The sequence below is a fragment of the Manis javanica genome, chromosome 3 (genome assembly GCF_040802235.1).
Source record: "Manis javanica isolate MJ-LG chromosome 3, MJ_LKY, whole genome shotgun sequence".
NCBI classification, from domain to species: domain Eukaryota; kingdom Metazoa; phylum Chordata; class Mammalia; order Pholidota; family Manidae; genus Manis; species Manis javanica.
This window is the reverse complement of record NC_133158.1, coordinates 207,255,945-207,278,025: the sequence shown is the minus strand read 5'-3', so window position 1 is coordinate 207,278,025 and position 22,081 is coordinate 207,255,945. Positions and strand designations below refer to the sequence as shown.

General features: G+C 50.8%; 1 protein-coding gene across 6 annotated transcripts in view; it reads right to left on the bottom strand.

The window, feature by feature from the left end:
- SLC25A37 (solute carrier family 25 member 37) overlaps positions 1-22,081 on the bottom strand; it is a 35,834-nt gene that overhangs the window by 6,165 nt on the left and 7,588 nt on the right. The window contains exons 1-2 of one of the 6 annotated variants that reach the window (XM_017653901.3): positions 11,579-11,760; positions 1,515-1,743 (exon numbers count right to left, since the gene is read on the bottom strand). In XM_017653901.3, the coding sequence (XP_017509390.1) occupies positions 1,515-1,737 (223 nt within the window). In that variant the 5' untranslated portion in view covers positions 1,738-1,743; positions 11,579-11,760. Of the gene's footprint in view, positions 1-608; positions 1,744-2,215; positions 2,237-3,721; positions 3,946-11,578; positions 11,761-22,081 lie in introns of those variants that run through there. The other 5 variants (XM_017653900.3, XM_073232687.1, XM_017653899.3 and 2 more) reach the window with 5 other exon arrangements.

The window sequence follows — 22,081 nt, the reverse complement described above, 5'->3', positions numbered from 1 at the left end:
AAGAACCATGAACCTCAAAGGCCTGGTTCATGTCTGGAATTTTGCTTCTGCTTTGCAGGTGACACTGTCCAGTAATTAAGAGTACCACGGGAAGGTGGGAAGGATGGGGGACACCAGGATAATGCTTCCGAAATGTGTATACATCCCCCCCACCCAACCGCCACACACACACACTTATGGTTATCCCAGAAAGGTCACAATGCAACCTCAGCGCACATAACAGTGAAGCAGTAACAGCGCAGCAGTACTTGGTATAACCTGGGTTTGTCACACCACCTGCAGGGGCTCAGTGACCAGGGGACCAAACCATTCCATAAGGCAGTTTCAGTCAAAAGAGGGACTTGGAGACATGGACTCAGAGACAGCCATCAGAATATAGCTCTTAGTGACCATCCCCATCAATGCCACTTGGGGCCAATTTTTAAAAAGCAACTTTAAAATACTTTTTGTATTTCATCTTTATAAGTTAGCCCTTAAATAGTAATGCATTTGTTCCCAGTCTGTCCCTGGAACAGCCTTGCCTCCTTGAGGCAACGACGCAGCTCTCCCTATCTCTGTTATCCCTATAAACAAATGTCTGCAAACCAGCCAGCTGGAGTTATTATTACCAGGTTTGCTGATGGAAGGGATGCTTTTTGGCTTCCTCTGAGTAGAACAGAATGAGAAAGCTGTCGCTGATCACATCTACCTCTCCACTGTTGAAACATTAATTATGTTAAAATAAGTACACCTTATGCTGCTAGCCATAGTCCCACTCCACACCCAAACAAAACCAATGAAAGCAAAACCCATAGGACAGGCAAAAATAACCACTTAGCAGGGCCCAGTGAAACACGCCTTTGTAAGAGCTGACCCCCAGCTCGCGTCCCCACCCCAACCCTCTCCCTCAAAACAACAAAAGAAAATTCAGCCCTTGCTCGCAGAGAGATGCAACTCAGACAAACGGAAGAGAATGGGGGAGAAATTCCCAAACCCCCAGAAGCTTAAGGTGGGAAAGGTCGTCTGCGCTGGAGCAAATCCTTTGTCAGCCATAAAACTTCTTGACCTTTTAAAGCTTAGTTAGATCTTGACGTTGTAGAGACCTGTTGAACCAGTTTTTAAATAGTCTCAAAGAAGCTGTCCAGATAACTTTTTTTTTTTTTTTTTGGAATCCAGCATTCAAAAGTTTTGTTTCTATTCAGGGTTTTTTCCTAGATCTGATCATTAATTGCTTTTGAATGTTTAAAAAAAAAATGAAAAAAATGAAAAACCCACAGAACAATGGAAACCGAAACACCTCTGTCACGGATTGTCCCCAGGCTTTATAGAAAGCGAAGGAGGGGAACAGGAAAAGCATGTGTGTGTGCACACATGTGTTTGGGTGTGTGCACACACGACTCTATAGAGTTCTTTATTCGTAAGCAAGCGTGGCGGAGATGAGGCGTCAGGCTGCTGGGTCACGGGGAGGAGAGCCCTGGGGAAGGGTCTGTTGAAGGAGAGAGCTGTCTCACTCCAGACAAAGGCTTTCAAAATACCGTTGGCTAGGTGGCTGTTTCCTTGGTGGTGGAAAACAGCATTTAAAGTCCTTTTCATGTTCTCATAGCAGGCAAAGTACATGGCGTGGGCGGGCCCCGCACCCGTCACCATCACGTTGAGGCCCCGCAAGGGCCTCCAGAAGCCTTCAGTCCGCATGATTTTCTTGAGGGCTCCGTAGATGCTTGTGTACTGGGCTTTGGGATCTGGATTCAAACTCTGCATTCGTGTCTGGGGGGGAGGGAGAGAAACCAAGAAAAAAAGTGGGAGTTAACTAGGATGGTAAAGGAGGGAGAGGAAGACTCACAGAGAGTGAGAGAAAACAGTCCATTTTCAGAGTTTCACAGGATTTCTTGGTGGAGAAGACATTTATTCTCTCCCTCCTGGAGTACTCCCTCCCCCACATCCACACAGCCACATGGGTTGCATTATGCCCAGCAAAGGGGGAAAGGGCTAGGGGTAGGGGGGCAGGATTTGGAGTAGGAAGACCTGCCCTTCCAGGCTGTGTGACCTCTGATGAATCCAATTCCTTAACCTCTCTGGGCCTCGGGACCCTCGACTAAAAAATGGAGCTGTCATGAGCATCAAATGAAACAATGCATGTGAAAAGCCTTAATAAACTTAGCGATCTCATTCAGGGTAAGTATTATTATTATCCTATTGCTCCCACTCTGGGTCTAAAGAATTCTGCACCCTCACTTACCTGAGACGTCTGTGTTCTGCAAGCCCCTGTTCAGCCCCCCTACCATGAACTGTCCCTGGAAGACTCCAGCCCTCACCCCCTCATCTCCTCTAAATACTTTTTGCATTTCATCTTTATAAGTTAAGCACTTAAATATCAATGTCCTTGTTCTCAGTCTGTCCATTGAATAGCCTTGACTCCTTGAGGCACTGACGCAGTTTTCCCCATCTCTGTTATCGCTATCAGACTACTCAGGCTCTTGAGTGGCTGTGCTGGTTAATCTGTGTCAACCTGGCAGGGCCACGGTACCTACACTGGCTCCAGCTGTGGCCAAACACTAGCCTTGATGCTGCTGTGCAGGCATTTTTTAGATGAGATTGACATTTAAATCAGTAGATTTGGTAAAGCGGATTGCTTGGCACCGTGCAGGTGGGCCTCATCTAATCAGCTGAAGGCCTGAAGAGGGGGGAAAAACCTGATATCCCCCAAGGAAGAAAGAACTCTGCCTCCAGACAGTCTTAGGACTTGAACTGTAACATCAACTCTGCCCTGGGTCTCCAGCCAGCCTGTTCACAAGCCTTACAGTCATGTGAGTAAATTCTTTAAAATAAATCAGTCTCAATGTCTACACACACACACACACACACACACACACACACACACACAGTTGTCTCTTTTTCTCTGCACAACCCTGACTAGTCCAGCAGATAAGAAATATTTGCAGGTGAGGGGCCCCCCACAGATTCAGTCCTGCAAAGCCAGCAGCCTGCTTTCTCCTGTAACCCTGCCCTGGACACACAGGCCATCTGGAGGCTCTCCAGCCTTTGGCAGGAATACCCTTTAGTTGCCATTTATCACCAAATAAAATCATACAGAAAACTCATCTATAAAAGGGAAGAAACGCTTCTCTGAAAATGGGGTGACAGGCCCTGGGCCATCGTCTCTCATTCCCTAAGGCAGAGACACACCCCTACCCAACTCCAGGGGTCCCAGGGCTCAGTGAAACAACAGGAAAACCAATGACCTAAATTAGCAGTCATTTTCAGATTTCTGATTCCACCAGCTAGGTGCACACTGTTAGCAACTTTTCATTTTTCCAAGAAAGGACATACAAATGATAACAACATAAGCAACAATCACAACCACCCTCCATTACAATCATCATTTCCTAAAAGAAATGACATATTTTTAAATGCTTAAGGAAAAACAGCAAGAACCACCTCTAATTATAAAACTGTTTTTACATTAAATGTAGCTTTATTAAAAACTCACTACTTTACCCCTTTTTTTCTATCACACACTGGTACAAATTCCTGCTGGCCCAGCCTGGGGTCCCATGGTCCCAGGGAAGAGCTAGTGGGAGTGGGAAGGGACAGGGTCAGTGTCCCTGTACCCTTCTGTTGAATTATTTTCTCTTCTAAGCCATTTCAAAAGGGCCTTGAGGCTGCCTGGTAATAGAGGAAACATTATAAGTAAACAAGACCAAGAGAAGGAGAAAGCAAGCAAATTTACAAACCAACAGGATACCTGACGCGGGGCCACGAAGCCTTCACTTTGCTCCTGAGTACAGAGTGAATGGAGTCCTCGCCAAGCACGCACTCTCTTCGGAAGGGGCAAAACTGCTTCTTCAGGGATGGGAGAGGCTCTCTAGCTCTAAAATCTAAAAGGTATTTGAAATCACTCAAGTTTTAGAGCAAATTCAGCTTTGCCTTTCGCCTAGCTTGTCTTGGAACGACAGCACAGCGGTCCAGCACACGGGCGTGGGCGTCTGAGAACAGGATCAAATTCAGATGCCATCACTGACTGTGGGACCCGGGCCAAGACGGTTAACTCTCTAAGCTTTCCTTCCCTCTCTGAGAGATTAGCTGAGAAAATTAAATGTCTGTTACCTGTCTATTACTATTGCTATTGTTAATAATAATAAAGATTCATCAGGAGGCCAAGGAATATGGTTCAAGTATATGACTTTGCAGGAAACGACTGTGTCTCATTCACGGCCGATCTCTAAGCCTTTTATGGTGTCTGACTCCCACAGTGGGGGCCCAAGAAATATTTGTTGAATGAGGATGAACAAACAAATGGTGGCAACTTAGCATACCAGCTGGAGTGAAGGGCTCTGTGCCTCTTCTCCTCTCCCTAAATATGAGCAGCTTTTCTGGGATTACCTGACCATCCCAACCCTCCCACCACCTTTTATCTAGATCTTTCCCTATTGGTAAATATCAGTCAGGATAATCACATCTTGCTGCATTACTGAAGGCCAGGGTGGGATGTGCTGAGCCACCAGTGGAGCAGAGGCTGCCTGTCCCTGGGGCTGAACTTGGGCCTGTCAATACAGGCTGGCTGCTGGCAGTCCCACTCCCAGAGGAGAGGCCAGCCTTGGGGACAGACAGCAGGAGCTCCTCTGCCTCCCCGTGCCCCCATCCGCCTCCCACTGCCCGGTTTCTGGCCTGGGGTTGAAGGCCTTTCTTGGGCCTCAGTGGGTAGGAACAAAGGAGCCCCTTGTAGGCAGGGGTGGCCGAGCCAGGAAACACCCCAGACCCAGAATGAGTTGCTGAGATGCCATTCCGGCCCTCACACCGGCTCCAAGGGCCAAGGGCCTTCCTTGGCTACAGCATCTCATCTCTCTGCTCTCTGGTCCCCGGAGTCCTCCGCTGGAAAATGAAGGAGAGGATCTGAACAACGACTGATGAGCAGAATCACCTGGGAAATGTCTAAAAGTGCCCATCTGGGCACTACTCCACCACTGAGTGATTCACAACTTTTAATTCCCTGGGTGATTCTGATCCTCACTCCGTTTGGAGAACCCCTAAATAAAGGCCCCTCGGCCTGAGCACTTCTGATAACACTCTCCATCCAGCCTTGGGTGCTGCTGGCAGACTGAGCACCTGTGGGAAGCGAGGACTTGGGCTGGCCGTCAACAATGACCGTCCCCTCTCCTCCCCACCCTTTACGTGTGTGAAAGCATCAGATGGGTTTCTCCCATTCAAAGCTTCTCACAGCAGCCAGCTCATACGGATGAGGGAAATTTGGGGTTGATTTATCACCTCCCTCATTTTCAAATTAGGGTTGAGGCAGTTGGAGTAAATATTACTGAACCAAAATACACCATCCTCCTAGGGAATTGAAAAGGACAAGTGGGTCTCTGTGACTCAAGTTGCAGGTGGACTGCTCTGTCCTCGGGAAGCGGTCTGCTCAAGGGCAGGCCACGTTTAATGAACCCACTTGGGTCAAAGGCAAGTGGCCAATAAGCACAGAGAGGACCCAGTCAAGGCTCCTCTGGGCCCACTGTGGCCACAGTGGCCAAGTTTTAGTCCAGAGCCTCTTTTATTCCTCTGGTGCCTTCATTTCTTCACCCTGCCTGCAGCTACAACACCCTCGGGGCCAGGAAGCAGGACACAGAGAGGATACACTATAAATAAACAAGGAAAGCATGGGGCAGGGCAGAATGACAGAGACTGTCTGGGGTGCCAAAAAGGAGCCCAGAGAAGGCAGGAGTGACCAGTCTGCACCCCGCAGTGAGAGACCCTCCCTTGGAGGAAGCCAAAGGTGGCCAGGTCAGAGGTGAGGCAGAAGTGACCAGCCAAGCTGGAGAGGGGATGATCAGTTTAGTCTCTCTTTCTCTCCTTCTCTAGCTGTGACTCTACCTGTATATATATATATATGCACAACTGAGGGCTGGGCATTGCCTATCTACTGTGGCCCCAAGAAGGAGGGAAAATTAGGGATGAGTGGCTGCAACCCAAGTTGATGGACGGGGGATAAGCAAAATAAGCTTTATCCATATGCTGGAATATTATTCAGCCTTAAAAAAAGAAAGCAATGCTGACACATGCAAACCTGGATGAACTGTGGGAGCACTGTGCAATAAGCCAGTTATAAAGAGACAAATACTGTCTGATCTCACTCACGTGCCTTATTGAGAGTTGTCAAAACCCTGGAGACAGACGTAGGATGGTGGGTGTCAGGGCAAGAGGGAGGAGGAACGGGGAGTGGTTTAATGGGGACAGTTTTCATTTCGCAAGGTGAAGAGTTCTGTGGGTGGATGGTCGCAATGACAGCCAACAACACGAATGTACTCAATGCCACTGCACGGCACACTGGGACATGGTTAGGGCGGTCCGTTTGATGTCATGCGTATTTCGTCACAGTTTTTTAGAAGTCAGGATGTGATGGCGGAGAGAAGGAAAAAGGAAATGAAAGAAGTAGGATACAGAGAGAGAAGGCTGAGATTAAAAACGCACACACACAGAACAAAACAAGCAAAAACACAGAGACAGCAAATCTCCCAACTGCCTTTCCTGTCCTGGGTTTCGGTTCCTGCTCCAGGCCTGGCGGCACGGCTCTCCCTTTCCTTATAGTAAATTCTCATTCTTTGCATTCGAATTCTCCCCTCATGGAAATTCAGCCTGCATAGTAGCATGTGAAAGGCTCTGGAAAGTCCTTCAGGAAAGCAGCCGCTGACCCTGCTTAACAAGGCACTTATTAAATTGGCAGTGGAAGCCCCTCCTCTCCTTTACTAAGCAGTTCCACCTTGCAGGACACACTTCGAGAAAACAGAGCGGTAGCCCATGGCGGCGGGCCCTGGAAGCAGTCCCTGAGGGGTCAGAAGGAATCCTCGGGCAGCCCAGCCCTGCAGGCAGGTCACCAGGAGCGGCCTGGAAGCTGAGGCCTGAGAAAAGGCCCGGCACAGCAGCGGGGGGAGCCCTTGGCTGCCTGTTACAGGCCTCACGCCACACCTACTTGCGTAACTGCTCTCTGCTCTCAAAGGAGGCAGGACGGAGAAAAATGCCATAGCACAGAAATCAGGAGACCTGGGCTCTGGCCGGGCTCTGCGCCACCATGTGCCCTGAGCAAGTGCCTCCAGCTTTAGAAGACAGGGCTGCAGGAGAGCTCCACACCAGTGATACAAAGTCTGCATTTGTGCCAAACCAGCTCATAACCTTCCAGCAAGGCCAGAGGGAGTGGGGAGCAAGCCCTTTACTCTAATTCTTCCCTAAGAAGACAAAACAGGACGTGCCTGCCTTGCTGACCTGCTGGTCTTACGGAGAGTAAGAGGGAGCGGGGCAAGTGGAAAATGTGTGTTCCGTCCCAGGTGAGCTTGCAGGGTCATGTAACAGAGCTACCGGGGCCGGGGCAGGGAGCGCATGCATCCAGCTCGGGCTCTTCAGATGGGAGCCAGAACCCAGGAAGGAAGAGGGGAGGCAGTCGGCTGGGCCTGGCAGGGAGACCTCAGACCTCCCTGAGGGCCTTGCAGCATTCCTGGGCCACTGTCTTCCTCCCTGTCCTGGACATGGTAGGGGATTCCCACCCCTCCTCCTTCAATTTCTCAAATATAAAGAATAAGTAATATAAAAAACTTCCTGTGCCGAAAGTACATCTGGTGTTTTCAGGACCTGGAGAAGATGCTCCAAAATCTTCCCACTCATCCCCTCAAAAGCATCTGGATGCTACTTTGCGGCAGGTGTAACGGGGAGAAGAGGCAGGGATGGGCACATGGGGCTCCCTCTTCCTGGTGGGGACAGTCAAACATCACAGCTCAGTGTGTGGCCACAAGCCCCACTGAGGGGCTGGGGCTGTGCTCCAGAAGGCTGGCAGGAACCCTGTCCCAGATTTTCTCTCAGAGAAAGGAGGTAACATTTAGGCACCTAGCAAGAGCTAGGGAAATGCCAAATAATGTTAGCATCTGATCTGCCCCCAGTATCTGCTTCAGAATTAGAAATCTAATTGGTGAGCTCAATTCTACCCCATCTGCAGACTGTTCCAAGTAGTGCTGGCTGACACTAAGTTGAGCCATAGTGAAATGCCTAAGCCACACTGTAGGGCCCAGCCCCAATTCTGTCCACGCCCCACAGCCACCCACCCACGGATGCCAGGCCTCCACCCTTCAGCCCTCTGGCCCAAAGCTCTCCCATTTCCACCTGAAGCCCACCCCCTGCACTATGCGCCCATTGCACTGGGGTCTGCTGACAGTGCTCCAGCTCCCACCCCAGCCCCGCAAGGCAGAGGGTGTCAGGGTGAGGCGTCCGTGCCCACACAGGCCCTGCTCACTGAGACGCCATGCAGAGCGCAGAGGCCAGCGGGAGAGGCTTTCTGGCACAGTGCTTGGCAGGGAAAGGACTGTCTTCTCAAGTGAAGCCACAGACCTCATCATGGAGAGCTTGGGAAGTCCTGTCTCACCTTCCAGGCAGGATCCTTAGGAGGCTCATACAATAGGTGACGGCACCCAAACCACATCTAGGAGGCCCACGCATAGTGAGACTACCAGACCCCCAAGTTCCCCACCACCAGCGTCCGACTCAGCATCAGTGCCCTTATTATGTTTGATGGACTCCAACTGGTGCTTCCAGCAGTCACAACTTGGCCCTTAGAAAACACAGGCAGAAATGATCAAAAAGGAGGCAGGAGGGCACCCTCCAGCGTTGCTCCCATGCACGGGTAGCCAGGAACCGAGCAATGCCAAATATCCCTCACGGGGACCACACTGTCCGTGGCACTCTACAGCACACCAAAGTTTCGGCCCAAGCTCAAAATTCCACAGCAGGTCTCTTAACAGCTCCCAAATTGGCAAAAGTGCACATATAACAAGAATATACTTTGCCTCTCTTTCTTAAATCAAAAGGAAACTTGACCTTAAAGTTTAGGAACCAGCAAGAGAAAAATGACTCCTCAAAAGCAGTCCTTCCCTCTGTCCCTCCCGCCACAAAAAAGGGTGTGGGGTGAGAGAACGGCTGCATATCAGAAGCGCATGGGGAGTTCCAGGCGAATCCATTTTGAAAGCCCCTGGGGAGAACTGCTATTTTAGAGCAAGCAAAAGGGCCAGCTCCTTGGCAGACCAGTCAGAGAAACAGAACCCAGACAGAGATGAGGGCTGGTGGGAAGACACCTCCAGCTCCATCGGCGTCCCTGCCTCCCCTACAGGAAGCCCCGGCTCCCCTCAGTTTTCAGGTCACTGATGTTGGGGGAAAGGTGGGAAGAAGTGGGGTCTCACCGGTGAGAACAAACCATCAAGGCTGCTCCACCTTTTCACTTACATCCTCAGGGGAAGGCGGGTGCAATGTTCAGAAAAGCCACCTTCCCCCTTCTGAGCAGGCGCGCTGCTGGCCTTTCACACTCCTGATTCCGGGCCGCCTCTGAGGCGCAGGGCCTGGCCTGCATGGGGTTGGGCCCGTCTGTCATTCATATTCTCCAGATGCAAACGGCCAGCCTTCAGGGCCATCAGGGGGGCTGCTTCAGGGGGCACTGCTGTTTCCAAGGACAAAGTGACCAAGTGAGGGGCTTCCACATGTATTTGGTAGAAAATACAAATGCCACCCTAACAACCAAAACCAACTTCCCAGGCCTCCCACCACCAAGCACCAGCTCTCCGAGGACCAGGCCACAGAGGGAAGAGGGAGACCCCAGATGTCATCCAACCCCGAAAGGGTGGCAAAAGAGTGGCCTTTTGAGCTGCACCCAGAAAGAGGAACCAATTTCCATTGGTAAGAAACGGAGCTGTCATTACAATCGCTTCTATACTATTTGCTTTTTGGAGTACCTTTGATTGATTTTTTTTAAAAATACAATCACAGCAGGAGAGGAGGAGAATAATTCCATTCCACCCGGGGGGTCATGAACATACCTGTGGGTCTGGGAAATGGAGACGGTTGAAACGTAAGTTCTGGGTACGAATGGAGAGATAACCCCAGACTCAGGGGGATGCTGAGCATTAGATAATCAATAAATGTTTGCTGGGAGAAAGGCAGGTTGAGGCTGGACTGTGGGAGGCCCTGAACTGCTAGCTAAGGAGTTTGGAATTTACTTTATAGTCAAGTGTTCCCCACGGTTACATACTGTACATGAAGAGCTGCCAGTGAGCAAGACCTGTGGCGTCTCCCGCATCTGGGAGAAGAGAGCAGACCTGTGAGACAGACGCCCTCCCCACAAGCATTCACTAGAGGCAGGCTGCTCTCTCCGAAGATGTGGCTGCCTGCAAGCCCCCTCTAACAGCACATGCCACTGAGGTCTTCCTTCCCACACCCAGGTAGCAGCTCGCCACCCTGCTGATGGCTCAAAGGACGCCACCCTACATTCTTTTATCCTGGAGCCAAACCTGGCCACCCCTCTCCCTTCTCTAGAAAATTCTACAGCAAGAGGTGGGGATGAAAGGATCCAGGCCTGGCTTAGACCCCGGACACAAACAGAACACCCAGTCTGTGGCCACCCAAAGGATTAAATTGTTTCCACTCTACAAGAGGGCAAATTCCCAAAATTCCAGGTAGCAGGGCTGGGATTTCATGAGTGGGACTGGTGACTTCATTGGGAGGTGGCAAGGGCAGGGACGACGCTGGGCTGGAGGAGAAGCTGAGGCCACTTTGCCCATTTAGGACAACTAGCAGGGTCTGGGTCCTCTCTTCTGGCCCCACATGTAGCATTAAGGACCGTGTGGCCTTAGGCAAATCAACATGCTTCTCTGAGCCCCATTGCCACTCTTTCTTCACCACATAAATATAATAATGCCAACAGTAATATTAGCAACTAACTATCCCCATCTCACAAACTGAGGCACAGGGGGTTAAGCAATTTGTCCCAAGGTCACAGAGCACAGACAGAATCGGTGGCCAGGCAGTCAGGCTCCAGAGCCATGCTGGCACCCCCAGGGCCACACAGCCTCTCAGGAAGGGGCTGGCCAGAGGGGGATCAGAGTGACTCCGACTCCCTCACGGCTCTGATGTGCACAGCTTCTACGGCCACACTGAGTCACATACAAACCTCCTCCTTGCTGCCCGACCTTCTGTGGTCACTAGAATCCTTACTGGTTAAGTTCAGAAAGCTCCTGAGGGGGTCTATTTTCCAGCCTATAAGCGCTGCACCTATAGGCAGTCCTAAGGAGGCCACCCATCCGCAATGATCCTCAGCCTTGGCTGTCGGCCTGGCCACTGGGGCTGAATGGGTAATAGCAGCTCATTTGATATGAACCCAACTCTCTCCTCAACAGAGCCTGAACCATTCACCTGCCCAGGTTGTGGGCAGAGGGGCACCTTGAAGGATGGGAGCCTGGCACGCCTCAGGTATTCAAAGGCTAAACCTGAATGTCCCAACGGCCTGGCTGCTGTCGAAAAAGAGCGCAACTCAGGGCTGGTAATCTTGCCTCCTCGGAGCCTCCCCTGACTCAGCAGCCTTGTCTATGTCATTGGCTTATAAACACCCACCGACAAGTAAGGACAAGATGTCAGATGTAGAACTGGAGAAACAGCTCATCCTCAGAAGTGTTTTATTTTTCTGGCATAATAGGAAAACTCACTGAAGCATCATAATACCACATCAAAGAACAAATTCAATACATGAGTGCATGTGGAAGTGCCCTGGAGCGCAGGAAGCCACCCAGAGCACCGAGATACCTACTGTGCACAGCAGAACAGAGTCCAGTCACCAAATGTGTGCTCAGCGATCCTCCGTACGCTGGGTCCAGTCCTGCTCCCCACCACAGCCCCGGCAGCAGGACCATCATCTGCTGTGCACGGTGGGGGCTCCCTAGGGGCTTTCGATTTCAGAGTTCTGCACCTGTTCAGTCCAGCCCCCAGCTGTTTCCTAATGAGGAAATGGGTACGACATAGCCAGGCATCTCAGCTGTTTACTGCTGCAGGAGGCTGGCCAGCTCTCTGACCCCCAGAGCCCACTCATCTGACCAACCCTCAACCATATTTCATGGAAAATCCCAATCCCCGAATCTTACAAAAGCTCACTGACCACCCACCCACCCGATGCTCAGTCCCTGGGGTTTGAAGTTCACCTCTTCACTCAACAATTACATACTGCTGAGGAGCTGTTATTAGGACCCGAGGATGCAAGGACGGCCCTGTCCTCACCCACGTCACAGTCAAAACCCTATTCCATTTTCCGACTGTATGACTTGGGGAGTGCCTGAACGCCTCTGAACTTCAGTTCCATCCTCTCACGAACCTCTCTCACGTGTTCCCTCTGATGAGAAGTGAGAAGACACATGGTTTTCCAATCTTACAAAGAATCACCAGAACCAGCTTAGTCCTGCCTAGAAGGTGTGGGTGTTTCTCCCTGCTTGCTGGTAAGTGGCCCTCATTACAGGTCTGAGTCGGATTACAGTAGAACAGGACTGGGGGTGAACGACACACACAATAGACCCCAGGGTCCCAGAAGGAAGCTGCCAGCCACAGGGCACAGATGTTGGGGACCCCAGGCCACAGTTCCTACAATCTCACAAGGAAGGGACAGGGATGAAAAACCCCAAACCCCTGATCAGAAAGAGGCTCAGCAAAGGTGAGGTGGCCCTGTGGTTGTCACTGGAACCCAGACAGTGGCAGAGGAACGGGCTTCAGGGCCCCACCTGCTCCAAATCCCAGCTCTGCTGCTTCCTCTTTGCACCTTCGGCAAGTTACTCAATCTCTCCAAGCCTGCTTCCTTACCCGTAACTGGGGTTCATAACAGCACCTACCTCCCAAAGTGTCTGCGAGGATTACAGGAAGCACGAATGAAAAGACCTTTGCTTGGGGGCTGGCACACAGCTGCAGTTGCTTTTATTAGGCTTTTTGTTTTTTTGGATAAACAGCAAACAAACTCCTAGGAAGATGTCATTTTTACTCCTCATTCCTTCATAAAATTCTCATTCTCTCTGAAGAGGATGCCTTTGGGTCAGCCCTGGTTGAGAGCAACCCCCCCAACCCCGGTCCCCCCTACCATCACCGCACACCGAGACGAGACCCCCTGGTCACCATCAGGATGGCCTGGGCAGGCCTTTAGTTCCGCTGCCCTCTCAAGAGAAGAGAAACAGGCCCAGGAAAGCAAGGGGACTTGCCCATAGCAGCCCCAGGGGGGACTCTGTCCCTCCCACCCACCCCACACCCACACCCACACCCACACCCACCTTTCTTGGCTCAGGATTTCTAAATGAATGGACCTGGCTGCTTACATTAATCCTGATTATGCAACACGGGAGACTCCGGTGGTTGGAAAACCACTAGTGTCAGTTTACACAGGCGCTAAGCACCAAGATGGAGTGGCCCCAGAAAGCTCACTCACCCGCCTGACAGCTCAGAGCCCAGGGCAGTTCTGGGGAGCTTTCCCTGATGCTGCAGGCTGGGCCTGGGTGGAGAGGGGGGGCCTTCAGTACTAAAGCCCCCTGACACTGCTCACGGAAGGCTCCCACTCCCTCCAGGGTCCCACGATGGAAACGGCCCATCCTGTCCTGCTGCTCGAGGACGCGCTACTCTCTGAACTATAAGGAAATGCCCCGCGCCTGGGCGCTGCCCCCTCTCCCGCACTTCCCAGTTGCCCTGCAGGACTAGGGGTGGGCTCTCCCGTCCCTTGGATTCTAGGGGATAAATTTACACGGCACTGCAGGGCACGGGTGTTTCCACCGAGTGTGTCCCACTTTCCCAAACAGGGGTGATTCCCTGAAATGTGAAGCTAAATGAGAGCATGACAGAACAGAGAGCACCCCGATCCAAGGGTCAGAGGATGCAGACTGCCGTCCAGCTCGGCCACCAAATCCCTGAGGGACTCACCCCGAGGGCTTGCATCAAGATGTCCACCAGCCGATAAACCTGAGGGCAGACGATTTCGTCTGTCTCCTTCACTGATCAATTACAGCTGCAAATATTTGTCAAATGAATAAATGGAATTAACAGACGGTTTTAAGGAGGGCCTTTCTGATCTTCAACATTCTAAATCTACAAAACTGGTAAAAGAATCCTTCACAAAACAAATGTGTATGATGTGTTTTAGTTTGGGGGAGACAAATCTACATATCTACTTCCTATACATCAGGCCTACTCGCAGCTTTGAAACAACTATATTTAAAAAAAGAAAAAGAAGGAAAAAGAATTCCAGGAGAAACTGGAACCCTTCTGCATTGCTAGTGGGAATGTAAAATGGTGCAACCACTATGGAAAACAGTACGACACTTACTAAAAACATTGAAAATAGAGTTACCATATGGTCAGCGATCCCATTTCTGGGTATATAACAAAAAGAATAGAAAACAGAATCTCCAAAACACATTTGCACACCCATGTGCACAGCACCACCTAGTCATAATAGCTAAAAGGTGAAAGCAACTCAAGTGTCCATTCATGGATAAATAGACAAACAAGACGTCGGATAGTCACAGGATGGAGTATTACTCAGCCTTAAAAAAGGGAAGGAAATGCTGACACATACTACAAAATGGATGGACAGTATGCAATCAGGCAGTCACAAAAAGAAAAACACTGTAAGATTCCACTCACATGAGGTACCCCAGAATAGTCAGTCACAGAGACAGAGGGTAAAATGGGGGTTGCCAGGGGCTGGGGGATGGGGACTGGGGGTGGTTGTGTGCTAGGCAGGGAGCTTCAGTTTGAGAAGATGAAGGTCTGGAGATCAGCTGCACAACAGTGTGAATGTACTAACATTACTACACAGTACACTTAAAAAAGGTTGAGATAGTAAATTTTATGTTACGTGTATTTCACCACAATTTAAAATAAAAATCCTAAATCGAATCAATGGCTCATTCGGCATGCATTTCACAACGTGAAATCCTATCACAATCAATTAATTCCCTAGGTTTCCTTCAACACTAGCAGTTTTTTTGTTGTTGTTGCTTTTTGGTGAAGGCGGCCAGGGGTCTCAAATGCACAGCTTAATGCCCCGGACACAGCAGTATTCCTGGCTCCAGAGCCTGCCTTGGAAGGAAGTACCTGGAAGGTCAGCCCAGGGGCTCCTGTACGGAAGGCAAAGCTCTAAGGAAGGCAGAAGTGCTTGAGATGCAGAGTTTGAGCCCTTGTCCTTGTCCACATGCTGGCTCCTGGCCCCGATGACACAAAATATAGTACTCAGGAATTGGGACCCCACATGCTCAGGCATGGAGGGAGTAGTCCTAGTCAGCCAAATGTCTGCATGTGAGAGACTGGGTGATAATGCCAGCGGCTCCAAGACACCATCCCTGCCACCAGAGCCAGGGGCAGAGGGGGCCCCGGGGCGCTGTGGGTGACAGCTCTCCTGGACTCCAGCCCCGTGCATGGTTCTCACGTCAAGTATAGTCCTGCCAGCTTCTACAACACGGGCTGCCCCGCCTTTCCAGAGGCCACATCTCCTAAAGCATGCCCCATTATTAGCCCATTACCTACAGGAAAGAGAAACTGTTCAAAGCAGCCCTGTCGCCAGCTTTCTCTTGTTCATTCCTCTGCTTATAATTATATCAGGTGCTGTGCGTCTGCATGCCTGTCTGCCATTAAAGTCTGAGACAGCCATGAAGGAAGGGGCAGCCGCATGCGTTGCGGTCTTGTGGCGCCAGCACCTTGCTTTAATTAGCATGGACTCAATACCTGACTGTCAAGGACTCAGAGATACACTAACTTTCACCCACAAAGTATACAAGACAGGCATGGAAGCTCGACGTATCTACACCCTGAAGTGCAATGTGCCTCACCATTATTCTCTGGGGCCTACCTACCACGTACGTAAGGTAAGAGCCTCATGGGAGGACAGAAGCCTCATTAGAGCTGGGCTCCAAGTGCCAGGGTTTGCCAGACACCTAAGCAGATGTCCAGGGTAAATTTCCCAGATGTTACCAAAGCTGAATTTCCCACGAATGCTGTCAAATCATCTCCATAATGCTGGCTGATGAGCAAATCAGCAGGGCCAGGTCACAGCTGAAGGGGAGATTCTCCTGCTTTCTTCACCCTCTTTGCCCACCGGACAGTAACAGAAAGATGACAAAATACCAGGCCTGGCCTTCTAAGGGTCTTGAGGGAAAGAAACCAAAAATACATCCTGAAGACACACCCTCCAGGCCCTGGAACAGACCTGCATGTACCCGTTTGCACGTTCAGATTCTTTCATAAGCTTTTGGGGAGCCATCTTTAAGCTCTGCAGAAGCCACAGGGAATGGAAGGAACCTTCAACCATTGGTGAGATTCCACGCTGACTAAAACCTTCATCTTGGAAACAGTGGGTTCAGGTGTACGATTTACACCAAAGCCGTCTGATGAGAAGGGTTTCCAGAAGTGAAGGAAGGAGACTGGTGCTGGGATGCCGGTGAGCGGCAGGATTGCAGGAACCTCCCACTGGTAAAACAACAGGGAGGCTCTACCAGAAAGTTCTCCCTTTGTGCCTGAACGTCAGCGTCCTGGGGAGGAGTAAGCAGCGGGGGGTCCTTGACTTCAAGAAGCTAGGAGTCCAGCGGGAGATAGAAAGGGTGAACCAAACATCACACAGGAAGAGTATTACACGCTCTACGTCCAGAAGCAGAGCGGAGGTGAGGGGCCATGAGTGCAAGGGCGGGTGGGCCACATTAGATTCAGGAGGGGCCTGGAAGTGACTTTGGAGCAGAGAACTGGACACTGGGGGGACTCGGGCCAAGTGAAGTCAGGAAGACAGGGCTCCCTGGGGGCACAGGGAGTGGCAGGTGGGGGGCCCAGGCCCTGAGAACGATGCTGGGCCTGGCCGCCTGAGCCAGGAGGGGAGCCTGGGAACAGTGTCACTTGTTCTCAGTGTAACACCTCAACCCTCTGTTTCCAGGACGAAGGTTTTAGTCAGCGTGGAATCTCACCCATGGTTGAAGGTTCCTGCCATTCCCTGCGGCTTCCAGCAAAGCTTAAAGATGGCTCCCCAAAAGCTTATGAAAGAATCTGAATATGCAGACATACATTTCTGAGTCTCTGGATACAACTTTCTATGGCCTCCAAATTTCTCACAGGAGGAGAAGGAAGCAAGGAAGAAATGAGGTAAATGAAACAGGAGAACATTTCTCACTGTGAAACCGGAAATGGAGCGTGAACCACAGGGAGCGACGGTGCTCCTGTCACCACGAGGGGACATGAAAGGCAGCTCCCTCTCCCTGTCACTGCCACTGACGCCCCCCCAAGTCCTCGGGCCCACCGGGCTAACCCCGTCTGCGCTGCTGGCCAGGCTGGTGACCTTGGCCAGGCCGGCTGACCCTGGATGACTCAGCTTCCTGGTAGTGAACTTGTGAAAGGTCCCCGGCAGGAAGGAGTCAGACAGCTATAAACAGGGCCTTCCAGAAACATCTGCTACCCACCTCCCCGTGATTCCCAGGGTGGGGCTGCGGCCACTCAGCATTTCTGGAATTGCCTAAATGAATGGTTTGCACTCGTTAAGTGTTGTAGTTTTAGGTTTCAAGTGAATTAAACAAACTGTAATTTCTAGGCAGGCACCTTGGTATGCTGGGGCCCCGAACAGTGTATCTGGTTCTCTCCTCACTTCTTAGACCCCTGGTAGAATTCCAAGGCAGGGGTCTCCCTGCCTTCCTCCCCAAAACAGAAGTGCTTGCAAGTCTAGACTTCACATTCAAAGTCAAAAGAGAATGTCCACAAGTTACACCACCCCAAGGAAATGGGTGGGATTTTTAGAACTGGAAACTTCCTAAAAGACCATTCACGTTTAGGTCAATCTTGCCACTTTACAAAGGAAGAAACTGAGGCTCAGACAAGAACAGTATTTTTCCCAGGGTCATGCAGTCGGTGGGCCTCTGGTCACCTTAAGATAATTCCAATTCGCCCAAACATGCAAATGCAAATGCTACGTGGGCCTATGATAGAAAGAACCCACTTTGCTTTGCTCGTCACCTCCTGCCGTCCACACTCAAGCTATGGGTTGACAATGGTTCTCTCCCTGTCCCTTAACCTCCGGCTGCTCAGGGATCAGGAATCTGTTTCCAATTTCAAGCAACGCCTGGTTTAAAAGCCCAGCTTTGCAATAACTTTTGGTTTTTAGGGTCTGAAACAATTTCAGAAACTTTCTTGTGACCGAACTACCAGAAAAGACAAGAGACCCTTGGAAGGGACACTCAAGGGAAGTTGACAATGAGCGTTCTCACCCAAGGTCAGGGGGCACCTCGCCGGCCAGCCAGCCCACTCTCAGAAGCCCGTGGAGGGAAAAGCACTCATTCCAGGGGGAAATGGAACCCGCTGCCTGCCCATCACTACAGACTGTGCTTCCACTCCTCTCCCTCCTCTGAAACTTGGAGGATTTTTTTTTAGACGTGAAGAAGGACCTAATGTCGCCCCCTCCACCCTCTCACACGTGTACACACCAGCACCTTCTTTCTTTGGAAAGGCTTCCCTGCTTCTCCAGTCAGACTTCCCGGATCTGATCATCAGCCAAACACCCGTTCCTTTAATCCAAGCTCGTGACAGCCCCAGGGACACCCATGGGACATCCCCTATTCCAGAGGAGCAGAGCAGTGCAAGTCAGAGGCAGCACCTGGCATGTCCCAGTGCCCAGCAAGCCTGGCTGGCAAGTGTCATGCAGGCTGCCGGGGCCCAGTCGGCCTACCACGCCTGCTGCCAGGCACTGCAAGGTGCCAGCAAAGCCCTCGATGTAGGCAGCAAGCAAAAAAGAGGACCAGAGGGACAAAGGCGTCTGTGTCCTACCTCCTTCCCCTCTTGTGGTCATCAGCAAACAGGAAAAAGTGAGACAGGAAGGACCAAGGTGGGAATGTCCCCAGCCTCATCAGGCACTCAATGGGACAGACTCACTTCCCAAGTCAAAGTGAGCATCTAAAAAAAAGATAACCCGGATGAACAGGCCCCTGACTCCCCTGGGCACACTGCTGTCCCCCACAGGTGACTCGGGCCTTCACTGGCCTTAACCACAGTAGCTGCATGCAGCTCCTCTCTTCACTAAGCCTACATTCCGATGCTAAATGTATTTCTGAGAATGCTTGGAGCTCTTTCTCATGATCCCAGCTAAACGGCGAAAGGAGACGGCCACCCTGGCCTCTGCTCAACAGATGGGAGACACTGTGTAAGGAGAGAGGTTAAGTGTCCAAGGCCACACAGCTGCTGTGAATCCTACAGTCCCTGGAATGAGAGCCGGTATTTTCCATTCCAATGAGCTAACTTACCCCTTTAACAGGATCCCAGTTTGATAATAAATATCATGGCCTGGCACCTGCAGACAGCTTCATACTTTTAAAAGGGTATAAAGGTTTGTTCACTGCAAAACTGGCTGTATTTTCTTACTAGATACAGTAAGGGGACCAGAAAGGGAGGCAGTGTTGGTCGTCCCTATTTAAGATGAGAAAACAGCGGCCCGAGCAGACCAAGGAGCCATGAGGCAGTGCTCTTCCCAATAGGCCATTTTTATGCTGTGATCTGGGAAGGAGTCCTCGGGCCAGTCCAAAATGAAATCACTATATTGAGCCCAACTTCGACTCCCTGCTGAAACGAGAAGGTGCCACCGAAGCTGCAGTTTGCTCTGGAGCGAGAAGCCAGGGAGAGCCAAAAATATCTTACAGCCATAACCATTTGTGATCACCCCCTGCCCTCCATACTGGGGTATTTGACCAAGGAACTCCTACCTGTACATTAGAGCCCTGTGTTCCAGGCCATACTTTGGTTTCCTACTGGTGCTCCCTCACCCCCAGCTCCTCCCTGCCCACCCCACCCCCACAAGAATGCAGCTGAGGCTCTGTCATCTCTCAGAATGCAGCTCAAGGGCTCTGTTGCCATTGACAGGTGAGGGTGCACCCCAGCACCTCACTCGGTTGCTCCCACCTGAGTCCCTCCCTCAATTCTCCCCTTCAGCTCTGGTGCAGCAGAAGGAGGCCCAAGCTGCAGGGCATGTTATTTTTTGCAGCTCAGTTTTCTCATCTATGAAATGAGAAACCGCACGTGCCTTTTTCCACCTTCAAAGGACAGCTAAGAGGATCAAATGAGAGAACATGGGTTGAAACAATACAAATACACAGTTGTAACAGCAGCACACAGCAAAACCAGGCTTCCAGTAACGACACCTGAGAAATGATAATAGGAGCTAGTATTAACTGAGCACTTACCACATACCTGACACTCTTCTTAACACTCTAGGTGTACATAATTAATTCATGATTAACAGGTACACTCTGAGGTGGGTACTGTCATTATCCCATTTTACAGATGAGAACAATAGGCACAGAGAGGTTTCAGTAACTTTCTCAGGTGCCACCCAGCACAGTCTGGCCCCAGAGCCTGTGCTGTTAACCTGAACCTGCTCCACTCTTAACCATTACGCATATTGCCTCTGATACAATAGGCCATTAGCTGGCATGTCATGGTTTACAAAAGCTGCCCACAAACAGTGCCACCTGAGCTTCTCAATAGCCTTGTCCAACAGGTAAGTAGATGGTAATAGTCCAGGGGACTAGGATTGGTCTGTTAGACATGGAGACACCAGCCAAGAGCAGTAACTCACACAAGGTTTTATAGCTAGTTCATGGCAGGACAGGCTTAAATTCAAAGGACTGCCCCCATTTAGCTCAGTGCCCTTTCTAGGGGCCACAGCATGGGCACAAGTCCAGCATGTACGCCCCCCTCACCAGCCTCGGCCCACAGGTGCATCTCAGTGCAGCCTTGGTGGCCATGCCATGGAACAAAAGCTGTCGCTACACTGCAAACACAGGCCAGGGGCTGTGGCCAGCCTGTGGAGTCTGCTGCTGGACGTGGCCAATGGATCCGGAGGCTGGCAGCCCCACAGAAAGTCCTCGCAGGGACGCGGAGCTGCAGCCCCTCGGCCTGACCCACAATGGCCAGGCATTTCTTAAACCTGTTGTGCAACTCTTGCTTCAGCCAAGTGGCTGCTGGGATTCCTATTTCAACATGTTTTGCTTTCTCTCAAGAGAGAGCATGAATGTGAAACCAAAACACCTCTCAGTGACCAGACAACAGCCCTTCCTGGCTGTCTGGGATTCCTGGTAGGGTAGGGGATGTTTTCAAACGCACCTTCTGTGATCCAATTTCAGCTTCCAGAATGGCTAACAACCGCAGGACTGAGGAAGGGGGGAGGGGCACTAGCACAGGGAGGGCCACGGTCTCCTGGAGAGGAAGTTGAAGAGTGCCCAGCAGAGCTGGGATGCTTCCCGGCAGCCCGCAGGCCTCCAAGATGGCAGCTGGAGCACTCCTGAGTCTGGACGCTGCAGACCTTGTGCCCATTTGAAAGTAAACACCAAGTGGGGCCATTCTTCTCTTCAAAAGGAGCCAGTCCTGTCACCTAAGCTCAGGGTCTAATTATAGGGAGCTGCTCTGGGAACAGAGGCCAGGACTTATTTTTGTTGCCGGGTGTCTAGCACAGAGCCTGGCAGGAAAGGTGCTCAGTCAATGTGGAGTGAAGGAAGTGGGTGGCCTGAAGAATTAATAGCCCCACGGGGTGTAACTGTCGCTTGCAGGTTCTGCCATGAAAAAAGGACAAAGAAAAGGGCTGAGAAAGTTATTTTGTGGCCAAGATACTGGATGAATTAAAAAACAATGCAAAACAAAAAATAAATGCCAGCATTTGTTTAATAGCAGGTTTCAAAGTACTGTTTTTCCCCACAACTGCACTTTCATTCATTCAACAAATAGTCACAGAATAAGTCTCACGCTGGTGGACAAGTCAGAGCAAAGGAAGTTTGGGTCTCTGAACGCTGCTTGAAGTAAATTCAGGCTTTATTCCGAAGGCAAAGGGGACAGTTAAGGGAGTACCAGGAGGGGAGAAATGCCACGAGATGCAAACCACAGAAAGTGCGGCTGCCCCATTTTCCATTCCAATCAGCTAACCTTACCCTTTCAGCAGGATCCTGCTTTGATAATGAACACCACGACCTGGCACCTGCAGAGAGCTTTACACTTTTTCAACTGTGCACACTGCAAACCTGGCTGCATTTTCTTCCCAGATGCAGTAAGTAGACTTGAAAGGTGGGCCAACAGGCACTGTTACTCTTCCCCGTTTAAGAGGAGAGAACTTCAGTCCACCAGGACGCTGTAAGGCTCTCAGGGGGAATGAGCAGGCCTGGCTGGGAATGATGTGCGGTAATTCATTCTTAACACTTAGCTGAGTTTCTACTATGTGCCGGGACTGTTTCTGCCGATGGAAACACCAGAGAACAACAGAACAAAAAGTTCCCGTCCTCTG